Source organism: Otolemur garnettii, unplaced genomic scaffold (assembly GCF_000181295.1).
Source record: "Otolemur garnettii isolate 467f Iridium unplaced genomic scaffold, OtoGar3 scaffold00219, whole genome shotgun sequence".
NCBI lineage: Eukaryota > Metazoa > Chordata > Mammalia > Primates > Galagidae > Otolemur > Otolemur garnettii.
This window is the reverse complement of record NW_003852614.1, coordinates 1228691-1242782: the sequence shown is the minus strand read 5'-3', so window position 1 is coordinate 1242782 and position 14092 is coordinate 1228691. Positions and strand designations below refer to the sequence as shown.

General features: G+C 38.0%; 1 protein-coding gene and 2 pseudogenes across 2 annotated transcripts in view; 1 reads left to right on the top strand and 2 right to left on the bottom strand.

Moving 5' to 3' along the window:
* TEX11 (testis expressed 11) overlaps positions 1-14092 on the bottom strand; it is a 159812-nt gene that overhangs the window by 125440 nt on the left and 20280 nt on the right. Inside the window, 5 exon segments of the mRNA XM_012812714.1 lie at positions 2299-2417; positions 3838-3908; positions 9462-9479; positions 9482-9547; positions 11235-11275. Of these exon segments, the coding sequence (XP_012668168.1) occupies positions 2299-2417; positions 3838-3908; positions 9462-9479; positions 9482-9547; positions 11235-11275 (315 nt within the window).
* LOC100953841 lies at positions 4619-5547 on the top strand (annotated as a pseudogene). The gene has a single exon (XR_154814.3). The product of XR_154814.3 is annotated as an RNA transcription, translation and transport factor protein pseudogene (transcript).
* LOC105888194 lies at positions 6356-7159 on the bottom strand (annotated as a pseudogene).

Below are 14092 nucleotides of genomic sequence, written 5' to 3'. Positions count from 1 at the left end.
GGCGGAGGCAGGAGACTTGCTTGAGCCCAGGAGTTAGAGGTTGCTGTGAGCTGAGATGCCACAGCACTCTACCCAGGGGGATAGCTTGAGGCTCCTGTCTCAAAAAAAATAATAATAATAAATAATAATCTAGGACAGGGATCAGGACTCTTTTACTATAAAAAGGCTAGACAGTAAAAATTTTAGGTTTTGCCAGTTGCATGTACTCTTTTGCACACATTTTTCATCTTCAATTACAGCTCTTTATAAATGTAAAAAATGTAAACACCATTTTTAGCTTTCAGGCTATACAAAAACAGGCCACAGGCCTGATCTGGTCAGTTGGCAGTAGTTTACGCAGCCCTGTTCTAGGACAAATATATGGTTCCTTGAAAAATTACAATTACTATATGCTTTTAAAAGTATGCCTTACTTCCTCCTGACTCACAGAAGGGTAGAGATGATGTTGACAGGATTATGCAGGGTATCTATATCCCTTCATCACCTATTTACTTGGAAATATCCCAGTTCATGAGGGTTTAGAGAACAGAGAGCAGATGTATATAAGAGAATTTGAAAAGTATTCTTTAGAGAGACCATGGTCTAATCCATAGGGACCACACTGAGATGATGAAAAGGCAGAAGTATAAATTCAACTATCTAAATAGATATTCTTTCAAAAGCAAGGAAGATTATAGAAGGGTTATTAAGAGAGTTCTTAAGAAGCAAAAATGTATATAAGAGAAAAAACATATAATAAAAAAGAACATTTGTTAGAAACAAAGTAATTAAGGATTATCCTTAAGAGTTTGCCAAATATCCCTCACATTAATTTGATCTCTATTTATTGAGATAAAAATTTAACAAACTTGAGACTACCAACTGAAAAGGAAGAACTTTTAGAAAGTTAAAAGCACTATATTAAAAAAAGATTCCTATTTTATAGTAAAGCAAAAGTTCCTATTGAGAATTAAATTACACTTACTGTTACTTGTTAAGAAGAAGAATTGTTTTCTTGTTTGTTGATTATTTTCTCATCTTCTTTTAAAATGAAGAGATGTCTTAAGAAGGGGCACTTTACTTCTCATAAATAAGGATTTTATCTTCTATTTTTTTTAGACAGAGCCTCAAGCTTTCCCCCTGGGTAGAGTGCTGTGGCATCACAGCTCACAGCAACCTCCAACTCCTGGGCTCAAGCGAGAGTACTGCCTCAGCCTCCCAAGTAGCTGGGACCACAGGTGCCTGCCACAACGCCTGGCTATTTTTTGGTTGCAGCCATCATTGTTGTTTGGCGGGCTGGGCTGGATTCGAACCTGCCACCTTAGGTATATGTGGCTGGCGCCTTAGCCACTTGAGCCACAGGTGCCGAGCCAGATTTTATCTTCTTTATCTCTGTATCCCCAGTACCCAGCACAGTTTTTGGGTGCTAAAATGTTTTTTTCAGCTGAACTTAAACAGGGGATATGAAAGGAAGGGAAATGCATTGGCAGAGATCTGGTGAGAGTTTGTTCCAGATCTAAAGAATAATATAAAAGACATAAACCGGAGAAGAATACATAGTGAGAAGGATTTTGCACCAATTTGAGAGACGAGAAGCTGACAAATATGAGAAACTAGGGCGTTCTCATAAGAGAAACCAAGTGGAGAGAGGATCTAGATTTTAAAAATCACACAAAAATGCTATTGGTCTGACTTGGAGATAATTTTCTTAGTTTGAAAAAATGAAAGTAAAGAGCTAAACACAAACCAACGATCTGGTGTGTGGGAGATTGTGATGTTGGTATCTCCTAAAAGGGGTAATCTTTAAAAATATGACAGGGAAATTCAGGCAAAGGTAAGGAATTCTTTCTTGGTGAAATTGAGTTAATGATGAGATACTAAAGGATGTGGGACAAAGAAAGCAAACGCAGTGGAGTCAGAAAAAAATAAGTAAATAATGTCGAAGGCTATGGAAGCTCTGGAAATAGATGAGTTCTTCCTCAGAAGGGGTGTGAAAAGAAACAGAAATGCAGGGAACACTCCTATGGACCATATAAAATCACTGGAAAACCATGAAGATAAAGAGTATTTAAAACATTGGGAAAGAGTGGTCTATGGGAAGGGACATTTTAAAAGAAGAGATATTCAATCTTCTTAAAAGAAGAGGTCAAGCCAAATGTAATTTTTCCTCGGAAGTAATTAGCTATTAAAAATCTTTGAAATCAAGATGCTGTTAGAATGGAATAAAGTATTCTCTAAAGAGAATCAAAAAGAACTGTGTCAGGGAAGGCAAACATCAAACAGCACACTGAACTCTTGCCTTTTCTGTGAAGGTTGCACATTACCTGTTCAAAAGTTGAAGCTTTTCTCCCTTGCTCTAGATCAACTGAAGGTGCAACAAGTAAACAGGTTTTCTGTGTAATCAGAATTACTTGATCAGAAGGACAAAACTGGGACAGCTGACAAGAAACAACCAGAACATCAATGAATAGAGAGAATTCTGCCAGGTGAACACAAATAATCAAAATGAAAATTAGTAACATTCTTTTTGAAGGAGAAAATTCAGCTGGAAAAGCACATGTTGCCACTGAAGTGATATAGACTGTAATACTGATTTACACTTTTAATTTTATATTGCTTTCCATTGTTTTTAGTATCGCTCTAGAGATAAAAAGACCTCATTTCTTCACAGTTTTCCTCTTTCCTACTGACAAGTAGTATCATTTGCTCCTGTATTTCTATCTAGTGATTCACTTCTTGCTTTATGCTGTAATTTCTAAGTGATTTTCTTCTTGGCAAGTAGATTCCCTCTATGTATTGAATAGAGCCAAAATTAGTACATATATTGTCATGGATGAAAGAGACATTTTTTTCAAGATTTGTCTGAAAGAGGCAAATCTTTCAGACAAAGAGACAAATCTTGACTGACATTATGCATAACCTCACCATTAACCTTGTTCTGTAGTTTTAGCAAAAACTCACAGCTACTACATGGTAAAATGCTAGGCCACTTGGATTCTTACATGCCAGTTCAAAAAGTGTTATTACAAATGTCAAAACTAAAACCAAATTATTTCATCTAATTAAAGTGGTAATTATACTTAAACTTGCAGAGACTATTTATCTCAAACATGTAGTGATCTTAACCATGACCACCATTGAATTAACAGCATTTCAAGACAACCAATCTCTTTAGGTCTCAGGTTACTCCTTTGTGAGATGAGGAAGTTGTGCGAGATTATCTCTCCATTTATTTCTACCTCTAGAATATTTAATTGATCTCAACATAGAATACTATGTACTTCTGAATGTGTATGAGAGATATTCTTTAACCCATCAATACTTGGTCCTCTTTCTAGAGTTTAACCTCTACCTTGGAGGTTAATGACTATTTAAAAATGCTTATAATTGAATAGCTAACAAATTATTACATACAAAACTTGCTCTAGGAAAAGTTTTAAAGGAGGCACAAGCTTCTCAACTCCTTTTTTTAATCCCTGTTATCTCCCTAGATACTTGTTCTATATTCAGACTACAGACTTATTTTCAAAACCCTTGCTAGTGTATTGGCAATTGACAAATGCTTAGAGTATTCTAGTCCCAAAGATGCTTACATTTTAATACAGGATGCTGGGAAACTGAAATTCCTTCAAAGAAAAAGGAATAAGTCTCTAATGGTAGAACTTCAGGCTCCATGATGGTTGTTTATTACACCCATTAGGAAACAAATTCTCCTTAAGACAGGCTGTTCCTGTTTAGTCATATATTTAAAGTTCCTAGATTAAGAGTCAATCCCAGTCTATACTTAGCCCTTTACTATAGCCATAGTGGTCATATTCTTGTGGTACATACATGACATAATTATTACAAGAGACTTACTTCATAAGAAAGTGTGAAAAACTCTCTCACTGTCACTGAGTCATTATCAGATTGCACAGCCAAGTTCCAAGCTCAAGTTAACATGAAATAATATAATTATGAAAATGTGCTATTTAGTCTTTACCATTATAATCTCTACTACCTACAACTTTATATTAATATACTAATAAAGGGATTATCAGGAGCTAAAAACTTAATTTTAGGTTTGTAAAGAACATTTTTCCAGGTAAATTTAGACTTTTTTGGGGGGGGAAGAGTCTCACAGAGTCACCTTGGATAGATTGCTGTGGTGTCACAGCTCACAGCAACCTTGAACTACTGTGCTTAAGTGATACTCTTGCCTCAGCCTCCCCAGTAGCTGGGACTACAGGCACCTGCCACAATGCCCAGCTAGTTTTTCTATTTTTCATAGTAATGGGGTTCTCACTTTGCTCAGGCTGGTCTCAAACTCATGAACTCAAGCAATCCACCCTCTTTGGCCTCTCAGAATTCTAGGATTACAGGTGAAAGCCACCAGCCTGGCTGAGACTCCTATCACTTCTATTCTTTAATTCTAGACCAATGACCAATGGAGATGCTGTTGATTTTTTTTTTTTAATAAATTGGGGACATGTGATAAGAATTCTTAGTTGGCACAAATTCTTTGTGTGTGTGTGTACACATTTAGTTTTATTGTAACAAAGCAACTTGTACACTTTTAACATTTAAAACTGAGCATCATCTTTCCTTTCCAGTGATACAAAAAGAAAATTTAAAAATACAATGACTAGGAGGCCCGGGGACCAGAGCGAGAAGCGGGGACCATGTTCCGACGCAAGCTGACGGCTCTTGACTACCACAACCCGGCTGGCTTCAACTGCAAAGATGAAACAGAATTTAGAAACTTTATTGTTTGGCTTGAAGATCAGAAAATCAGACACTACAAGATTGAAGACAGAGGTAATTTAAGAAACATCCACAGCAGTGACTGACCCAAGTTCTTTGAAAAGTATCTCAGCGATGTTAACTGTCCTTTCAGGATTCAAGATCCACAAGAAGCAATTGACTGGCTTCTTGGTTTAGCTGTTAGACTTGAATATGGAGATAATGCTGAAAAATACCAGGACTTAGTACCTGATAATGCAAAAAATGCTGACAGCACAACTAAGAATGCAGAGCCATTGATCAATTTGGATGTAAATAACCCCGACTTCAAAGCTGGTGTGATGGCTCTGGCCACCCTCCTTCAGATTCAGCGCCATGATGACTACCTGGTGATGCTTAAGGCAATTCGCATTTTGGTTCAGGAGCGTCTGACACAGGATGCAGTTGCTAAAGCAAATCAAACAAAAGAGGGCTTGCCTGTTGCTTTAGACAAACATATTCTTGGTTTTGACACAGGAGATGCAGTTCTTAACGAAGCTGCTCAGATCCTACGACTGCTGCATATAGAAGAGCTCAGAGAGCTACAGACAAAAATTAATGAAGCCATAGTAGCTGTTCAGGCGATTATTGCTGACCCAAAGACAGACCACAGACTGGGGAAGGTCGGAAGATGAACACTAAAGACTTCAGCTCCTCACCTGCTTGGTGCAGTTGGGATCCACATACACTTCTGGCATGTGTTTGGAAATCAAATATCACATTTTTCAAGGTAGGAATCCCAGAAAATTGACGATGTTTTAGAGATTTACCACCACTGCTTTTTTCTTTAATAAAGTTTGGGAAAGTGGAAAAAAAAATACAATGACTAAGCAAATGACATGAAATTTATGTGAACCAGCTTGATGAAAGTATTTCAAAATGTATATGAAAACATTACACTGTACCCCATGTTTGCATTAATGTATACAGCTACCATTTAATAAAAAAAAATAAAATAAAAAAAGAAAATTTAAAAATAAACAGAACAAAATTACAATAGAGAATGTCAATTCCAAATAAGATCCTATAGGTTCTGCTGATTCTCCCATTTGAGTGGCAGGGCTCAAGTCATCATTAGGAGAGAATTTATTTTAAAAATGTCATCTTAAACTGCAAGGATGTCCGTTAAACATCACAATAAAACATGCTAAAGGAGAAGCCGTGTTGTCAAAATGCCCACTTAACCCACCCAAACATCTCAAACCCACCCTCTGCTGACCTTCTATACCCCATTTTTTAAAGTTTTTTTTCTTTTTTTAAACAAGAGAAAATAGACAGATACATGTTGGTAAATGCTAACTGTCCATATTCACGTAGAGACACAGTGTACTCTCTGAGCTCAATATACAGAAAAAGGAGGGAAAAAAGCTAGAATTCTATGCACTACTACACAGGGGCCTAGCACCCTCCAGCTTCCAGCAGAGCGAAGGGAGCAGGTTTGTCTTTTTTTCCCACAGAGCTTGGTGGTGTTGATTCCATACAGTTTTTGTTGAGACAGGAAGGGATAAAAATGAATTTGGAACAGAAACGAGTAGAGATTCTTTCTCCATTGTATTCTGCTCAAGGTATTTCCCTCCAAAATAAGTTGAGAATCATGGTGTAGAGAAAAGAGACCTCAAGAACAGAGCAACTGAGCACAAGAGGAAAAAAAAAAAAGACTGCAACTTGCTCCCAGGGACTGGAGAAAATTTTGAAAAAGGTTGGAATCCATCAGTGTTCTGTTAGTCATCTTCTCCTTTATCCTCCTCTCCTTCTTCCCCTTCATCATCATCTTCATCTTCTTCACCTTCATCCTCATCCCCTTCTTCATCAATATCTTGATGCCAGCTTTGTTCTGTATTTGACTGGAACGTTTCGTCAAATCCTTGCCAGATTTCTATTTGATTTCAGTGGACTTTGAAGATGGATCACCTCTCTCGTTCAGATGAAATTCTTTGGAGAGAACTTTATTTTCAAAGTAAGGGTTTTCATCAAAATAAAAATCTATTCTGTAACTTGATTTAATATCTTCAAATTCTGTCACTTCAACTCTGGTCAAATAATGCAGTGCCTCTTCATCCTCCTCCCCAAGCAGCACAGACACTTGTGGATGGTTGACAAATGTTGTTACCCCCAAATTTGGGATTTTGGCGATCAATTCTGACCTCTTCTGAAAAAATGGTTGGTGGAGTTTGTTATATTTCTGTTCTACTTTCAAAATCTCCTTACTGGCTTGTTCATTAAGTCTGTCTATTTCATTTTGTACTTCATCAATATGTTCAATTGCTTCCTGCTGTTCTTTTTCTTTCTTTTTCAGCAATTCCTGAGAGCCCGAGGTGTCCTCCGGTTTGGGAGAAGTAAGCAGTCTTGGTTTCTTCTTCTGAGGTGGGAGCGGAGACTGGCGTTTGGGGGCCATGCTGCTGGGAAACTCTGAGAACCTAACCACAGATCTCCTAGCTCGGCAAAAAGAATCTCTGAAAACTGCCACAAATTCTTTTTAAAAATGAGGATTACCAAGGAACTCACCAACTGGTAGTAGTGAAGGAAGTTAAAATTGAGCCGAGAACAAGATACATTAGAATCAAGGGTTGAGGAAAATTACTGGAAAGATTAACATTTCCAAAGAATAGTGGAAGCCCCCATTAGGCGATATTAAGCATGACCTTCACCTTGGAAAAGCAAAATTAAAATACAGCAAAAATAGAAAAATATCCTTTTTTTAAATTAATTTTTTTAATTAAATGATAGCTGTATACATTAATGCAAACATGGGAGTACAGTGTAGTGTTTTCATATATAATTTGAAATACTTTCATCAAGCTGGTTAACATAGACTTTGCAAATGAAAGCTACAACTTAATTCTAAGCCAAGAATATGGGGAGGGGGTGGGGAAGGGGAGGAGAGAAGGACGGCTGGGTGGTGGGAGGGTGACTGGAAAAATATCCTTTCAAACTCTGGAAAGATCAAAGTCATCAAACCGTTGCTTTTTTTTCCCCCCTGGGAGACAGAGTCTCACTTTGTTGCCCTGGCTAGAATGCTGTGATGTCAGCCTAGCACACACTAGCTCACAGCAACCTTAAACTCCTGGGTGCAAGTGATCCTCCTGCCTCAATCTCTGTAATGGCTGGTACTTCTTAGGCATGCACCACAACATCTAGCTATTTTTTTTTTCTATTTTTAGTAGAGATGGGGTTTTGCTATTGCTCAGCTGGTCTTCAACTTCTGAGCTCAAGCTCTTGGCTTGGTCTCCCAAGAGAGTGCTAGGATTACAGGCATGAGCCACTGCACCTGGCAAACCTTTCTATACAGGGTGGCCATAAGTTCATGTGCAATTAAAAATAGTGTGCAAGGGAGGACGGTGGGGGTTGGGGAGTCACAATGTATGGTGCACTTCTTAGGGGTGGACACAATTATAATAAGGACTTTTTAATGTAATCAGTGTAACCTAATTCTTCGTTCCCTCAATGAATCCCAAATAATAAAAAAAGTGTGCAATTTAAAATTGCACATGAACTTTATGGACACCCTGTATTTTAAATGTTTGTTATTTTCTATTAGTTTCCATTAGTTTCTTAGAAGTTTGTTTGTTTGTTTGTTTGTTTGTTTGTTTTTTGAGACAGAACCTCAAGCTGTCCCCCTGGGTAGAGTGCCGTGGCATCACAGCTCACAGCAACCTCCAACTCCTGGGCTCAAGTGAGTCTCCTGCCTCAGCCTCCCATGTAGCTGGGACCACAGGTGCCCGCCACAATGCCCGGCTATTTTTTGGTTGCAGCTGTCATTGTTGTTTGGTGGGCCTGGGCTGGATTCGAACCTGCCACCTTAGGTGTATGTGGTTGGTGCCTTAGCCACTTGAGGCACAGGTGCCGAGCCATTAGAAGTTTCTTAGTTATTTTTCATAAATTTCTTAGAAGCCAGATTGCTTTATTTATTCCCTTTCTTCTAGATTAATGCCTCATTAAACCAATGAAGCAGAAAGAGGTTCATGTGGAACCAGTCCACTTTATGACATCGACACTTAATTGCTCTTGCTTACTTATCACTGTGGTAACTGCCTCCACAATTTTTAAATCATTTTATTGAAATAAAACCTACATAAGTACATAACATAACTCATAATTGTACAGTTTGATAAATTTTCACAAGATGAACATATCCATGTATCCAGCACCCAGATCAAGAAAGATCTGGATCATTTTTAGAATCCCAGAAGCTCCTTCTACTTTAAAGTTCAACCCTGCTTCAAGGGTAACCACCATCCTGACTTCTAACTTCATATATAGTTTTGGTTTGTTTGTTTGTTTTTACTACATATAAGTTGAATGATTAGTAGATACTCTTCAATGTCTGGCTTCTTTTGCTCAACTTTATGCTTGTGATATTCAACTGTATTGGTGCATAATTAATTTTTGTTGAATCACATTTAGAGATAAATTAGGCATTCTAGACCAAGTTTAGGAGCATAATGTTGGGGATCTGCAGTTAAAATTCATCATTTTCATCTTACAGCCATTTATATAGAAAAAGAAGAAAATTAATATTGAGTACCTACACTATGTCAGTACTCATTTAAAAACTTTAATAATTATATTAAGTATACATAATTATTTACATTTTATATATAATGAAACTTAGATTAAGCAAATTATCTCTGTACGCATAGGTACAAATGAAAGAGCCAGAATTTGAACCCATATTTGTCTGATTCCACAATGTTTCCCATAGCCACAGAACTTTCTTTTACCTGTTTTTTGAAACCATGAGCTTCATTAATCCTGGAATCCAAAGTTGAGACTTCTCCATCAAAAGCCTGAGCAAGGTTCTTGAGTGCTGCATCAAATGGTAAAATTTGATACTGAGGTTTTTACCTTAATATTCTAGCAAAGTGGTTAATCTTGCTTTAAAAACAGTCACATATGAGTTTGAATTTGGAAAATTCTTATTTGTGTATGTGTGCATGGGTGTATACTAAAAGTAATTAAAATGACAAAAAGCATTACCAAAAGCCAAGAAGCTGTTAACTTAAACTTTGGGGAACAAACATATCTTTGGAAGGATTTATAATTTTAATTAGTGCAATCATTCACCACCTGAGGTAGAAAGATATGATTTACATGTAAGAAAATAAAGAATAGAAACAAGCAAAAAAAAAGAATAGAAACAATCATTAAAAAGACTGAACTGGGCTCGGTGCCTATAGCTCAACCAGCTAAGGCGCCAGCCACGTACACCTAAGGTGGTGGGTTCGAATCCCCAGCCCGGACCCGCCAAAACAACAATGACGGCTGCAACCAAAAAAAATAGCCAGGCGTTGTGGCGGGCGCCTGTGGTCCCAGCTACCTGGGAGGCGGAGGCAGGAGACTCGCTTGAGCCCAGGAGTTGGAGGTTGCTGTGAGCTGTAATGCCACGGCACTCTACCCAGGGGGACAGCTTGAGGCTCTGTCTCAAAAAAAAAAAAAAAAAAAAAAAGACTGAACTGGAGATTAAAAATTGGAAGAGTATCAATATGCTGGCATAATATTTACTGAGCTCACACAGCAAACTCAGTACTGAACCAGGAAGTGCCATCATTATCAGAAAGAATTTATTACATACTCCATGCCTTTCTGAGAAATAAGAATGCCAAGTAGCAAAGTTTTTTTTTTTTTTTGAAGTTTTGGCTGAGGCCGTGTTTGAACCAGCTACCTCCAGTATATGCAGCCGGTGCCCTACTCCTTTGAGCCATACGCACTGCCCAGTAGCAAAGTTTTTATCTTTTGAAAATGTTTGGCTTCTAACCTACTTTGCTATGTTTAACACTTTGTTGACAAGTATTTGAAATATAAAATTGAACTACTACAAGATTTTTGAATACAGGGGATTTGGGGTGTGTTTTGGACATAAAAGGTACATGGGCAGTAAAAATAGGAAGACCTGTGAGGCAAAAGGGGCATCATGTAAGAAAGCACAGAGTTGTAAAAAGACATAGATAGGAGATCAACTTGAATGAAGTAGACAGGGAAGAATCATTAGCAGATAGGAAAGATGACAAATTTAACCAGACAACTGAACAGCTTCAAAATAACAAAGATACAAAATAACAAAATAACAAAAAAAAAAATCTGAATTTGAGAAAGAGGCCATGAAAGCCCAGAATGATTTAGAGCATTTTTATTTGTATTGATCCTTTTTACTTATTAAATTCCTAGATTAAGATTAAGTGGCAATTAGAAGGAAAGGAAGATAGGATGAATGGATAGAAGGAACAAAGGAAGAGAGGTAAGAGAGAAAGGAAATGTCCTTAAAATAAACTAGAATAAGAAGAGCTGAAATCACATTTGGAGATTAATGCTAGTGATGACAAACTTATTGGCTTGTGGACAAAGAAACCAAAGTAAACTCCCATGGCAAACATTAATAAGGAGCATGAAGCTTAGCTCAAACATAAGGTTGGAGTCAGTGTGCTTAGTGTACATATAGAATTCAATGGAGGATAGAAGCAAGATGAAGGACTGACAATAACCAAGGAGATACTTACCTATAGTCAAGCAAGTCAGAAGTCTTTCCATTTCTTTCTTTCTGAAAAAAAGGGGGGGACAGTACCTGTGGCTCAAAGGAGTAGGGTGCCGGCCCCATATGCCGGAGGTGGCAGGTTCAAACCCAGCCCTGGCAAAAAATGGCAAAAAAAAAAGAAAAGAAAGAAAGAAAAAGAGTGTTTTCCAACTGTTACAAGATTTACTATGGAAAAGAAAAAACTGAAAAGAGACACTGTAACTGAGAACTCAACTAAGAATATGCAAAATTGTTAAATTTGTTGTTCAAGACTCCAATTTATCATTTCAACAGTCTTTTGTTTCACTATAGGATAAAGTTACTCATCCTCAGTGGCCTCATATTTTTCCTCTCTTCTGCATTTTATACCTACTCTCAGGAAAGCATTTCAATAACCCATAAACCCTTATATTATAGGGTCATAGAATTTGAAAGCATGTAGTGATTTCTGTGACTTATACACTTTTTAAAAATAGGGACAATTTAGAACCCTTGTTTCAAATGAAATTGCATAAATGTCTAACATGCAAGAAAACATAAAAGTGAAGGTGCTCTAGTTGAACCACAAGTTGATGGACGCCTGAAATTTCACCTTCTTGGGCATTGTCTATGGCTCAATGAGTAGGGCACCAGCCCCATATACCGAGGGTGGCAGGTTCGAACCTAGCCCTGGACAAACTGCAAAAGAAAAATAGCCAGGCATTGTGGCAGGTTCCTGTAGCCCCAGCTACTCAGGAGGCTGAGGCAAGAAAATAGCCAAAGCCCAAGAGCTGGAGGTTGCTGTGAGTTGTGACACCACAGCACTCTACCAAGGGTGACAAAGTGAGACTGTCTCTAAAAAATTTTAAAAAGTAAAGAAATTTCACCTTCTTGGAAGTCTCTGAGGCTTTACCATGAGATTTTCAGAGTTCTGAGGAATACAGTCTTAAAAACCACTTATCTAGCACAAACCCCTCATTTTACAGATAAGGAAAGAGACCTGAGGGCAGGAGAGGATTTGTCCAACATAGTATAGAAAGTGATAACTGTCAAGATTACTATCCAGACCTCTTGACTTTCTGGAAGACTTCTGGTTTCTAGTTCTGCATGTAGGAACTTAGAAGTCACCACTCTGTACTAACAATAAGTAAAAAGCTGAAGGGATTCAAAAACCAGCAACTCTTCATGGATCCATAAGGTAGGTGAGGAAAAAAGGCAAATCACCATTTCCTTAAAGATCAAAGAGACAGAAAAACAGAAAGAGTTGTGGCTTACTGGAACAGAGAGTCAAGAGTGGAAACTACCATGGTAACCAGTGCCAGAGGGAGAAAATCTAAAACATAATTGACAAATTGCTAGCATCAGTGTGAACAAGTCACAGCGTTGAAAACTCCCAGGGGACCTAGCATAGAGGGGCCCCTACAGTTTTGTGAGTTTTACCTCCAGGAGCTTGGCTAGGTTCTCACAGTGAATGGTGGAGAAAAAATTCTTCATGCTTCTGACAGGAGGAGGGGAAAAAAACCAGTTTGAAATATGCCAGAGTACTTTGTTCTTAACAAGGCCTGTCCTAAGAGAAATTATTTAACTAGAGCCTCCCCTCCCCTCACAATTCACTACCACATTACTAAAGGCCTTTTACAGCAGTTCCCTTTACCTGGTCTGGCCATCAAGAAAAAATTAGAAAGCATACTGAAGAGTAAAAAACAATTTGAAATCCGGGCATGGTAGCTCACACATATAATCCTAGCACTCTGGGAGTCCAAGGCTGGTAGATGAACCTGAGCAAGAGTGAGACTCCATTTCTATTAAAAACAGAAAAACTAGCCAGGCATAGTGGTGCACATCTGTATTCCTGACTATTTGTGAGGTTGACACAAGAGGATTGCTCAAGCCCAAGAGTTGGAGGTTGCTATGAGATATAACACCATAGTACTCTAGGCAGGGCAGTGACAAAGTGAGATACTGTATCAAAAAAAAATTTTTTTTGAAGAGACATAGCAAGTATAAGAATCAGACATGGCAGGGATGTTGGAATTATCAGTCTGGGAATTTAAGACACCTGTGATTAATATCATAAGGGCCTCTAGCAGATAAAGCAGACAGCATGCAAGAGCAGATTGACAATGTAAGCAGAGAGATGAAATTCTAAGAAACAGCCAGGAAGAAATGCTAGACATCAAAAACACTATAATAGAAAGGAGAATGCCCTTTATGGATTTATTAGTAGACTGGACACAGCTGAGAACACTCTCAGACCTTGAGAGTGTATCATTAGAAACTTCCTAAACTGAAAAGCAAAGAGAACAAAGACTGAAAAAAATAGAACAGAATATCCAGACTGTGGGACAGCTATAAAAGGTATAACATATGTATAATGGGAATACCAGAAGGAGAAGAAAGAGAGAATGAAAGAGAAGCAATACTCAATAATAACTGAGAATTTCTTCAAAATTAATGTTATATACCAAACTATAGATCCACAAAGCTCAGACAATACCAACCAAGATAAAGCCAGAAAACTATACCTATGTATATTATTTTCAAACTACATCAAATAAAATGTACAGAAAAAATTTGGAAAAAAGCCAGAGAAAAACACCTTCTCCTATAGAGTAACAAAGATAAGAATTACATTCCGGGGCTGGGTGGGGAGAGAGCAAGATGACAGACTGCAAGGATCATTTCAGCTGAGCTCTCCTAGAAGAACTTGGGAAAAAGAGAGAACCCAGCCATACCTGGCAGGGGACCTTATTGAGAGTCATAGCTCAGGGAGCACAGGGAGGAGATGATGAGCTGGATACAGCATATGGCCCAGAGTGGTGGAAATCTGATGAATTAGGCAAGTGATTGTGACTGGCTGGGATA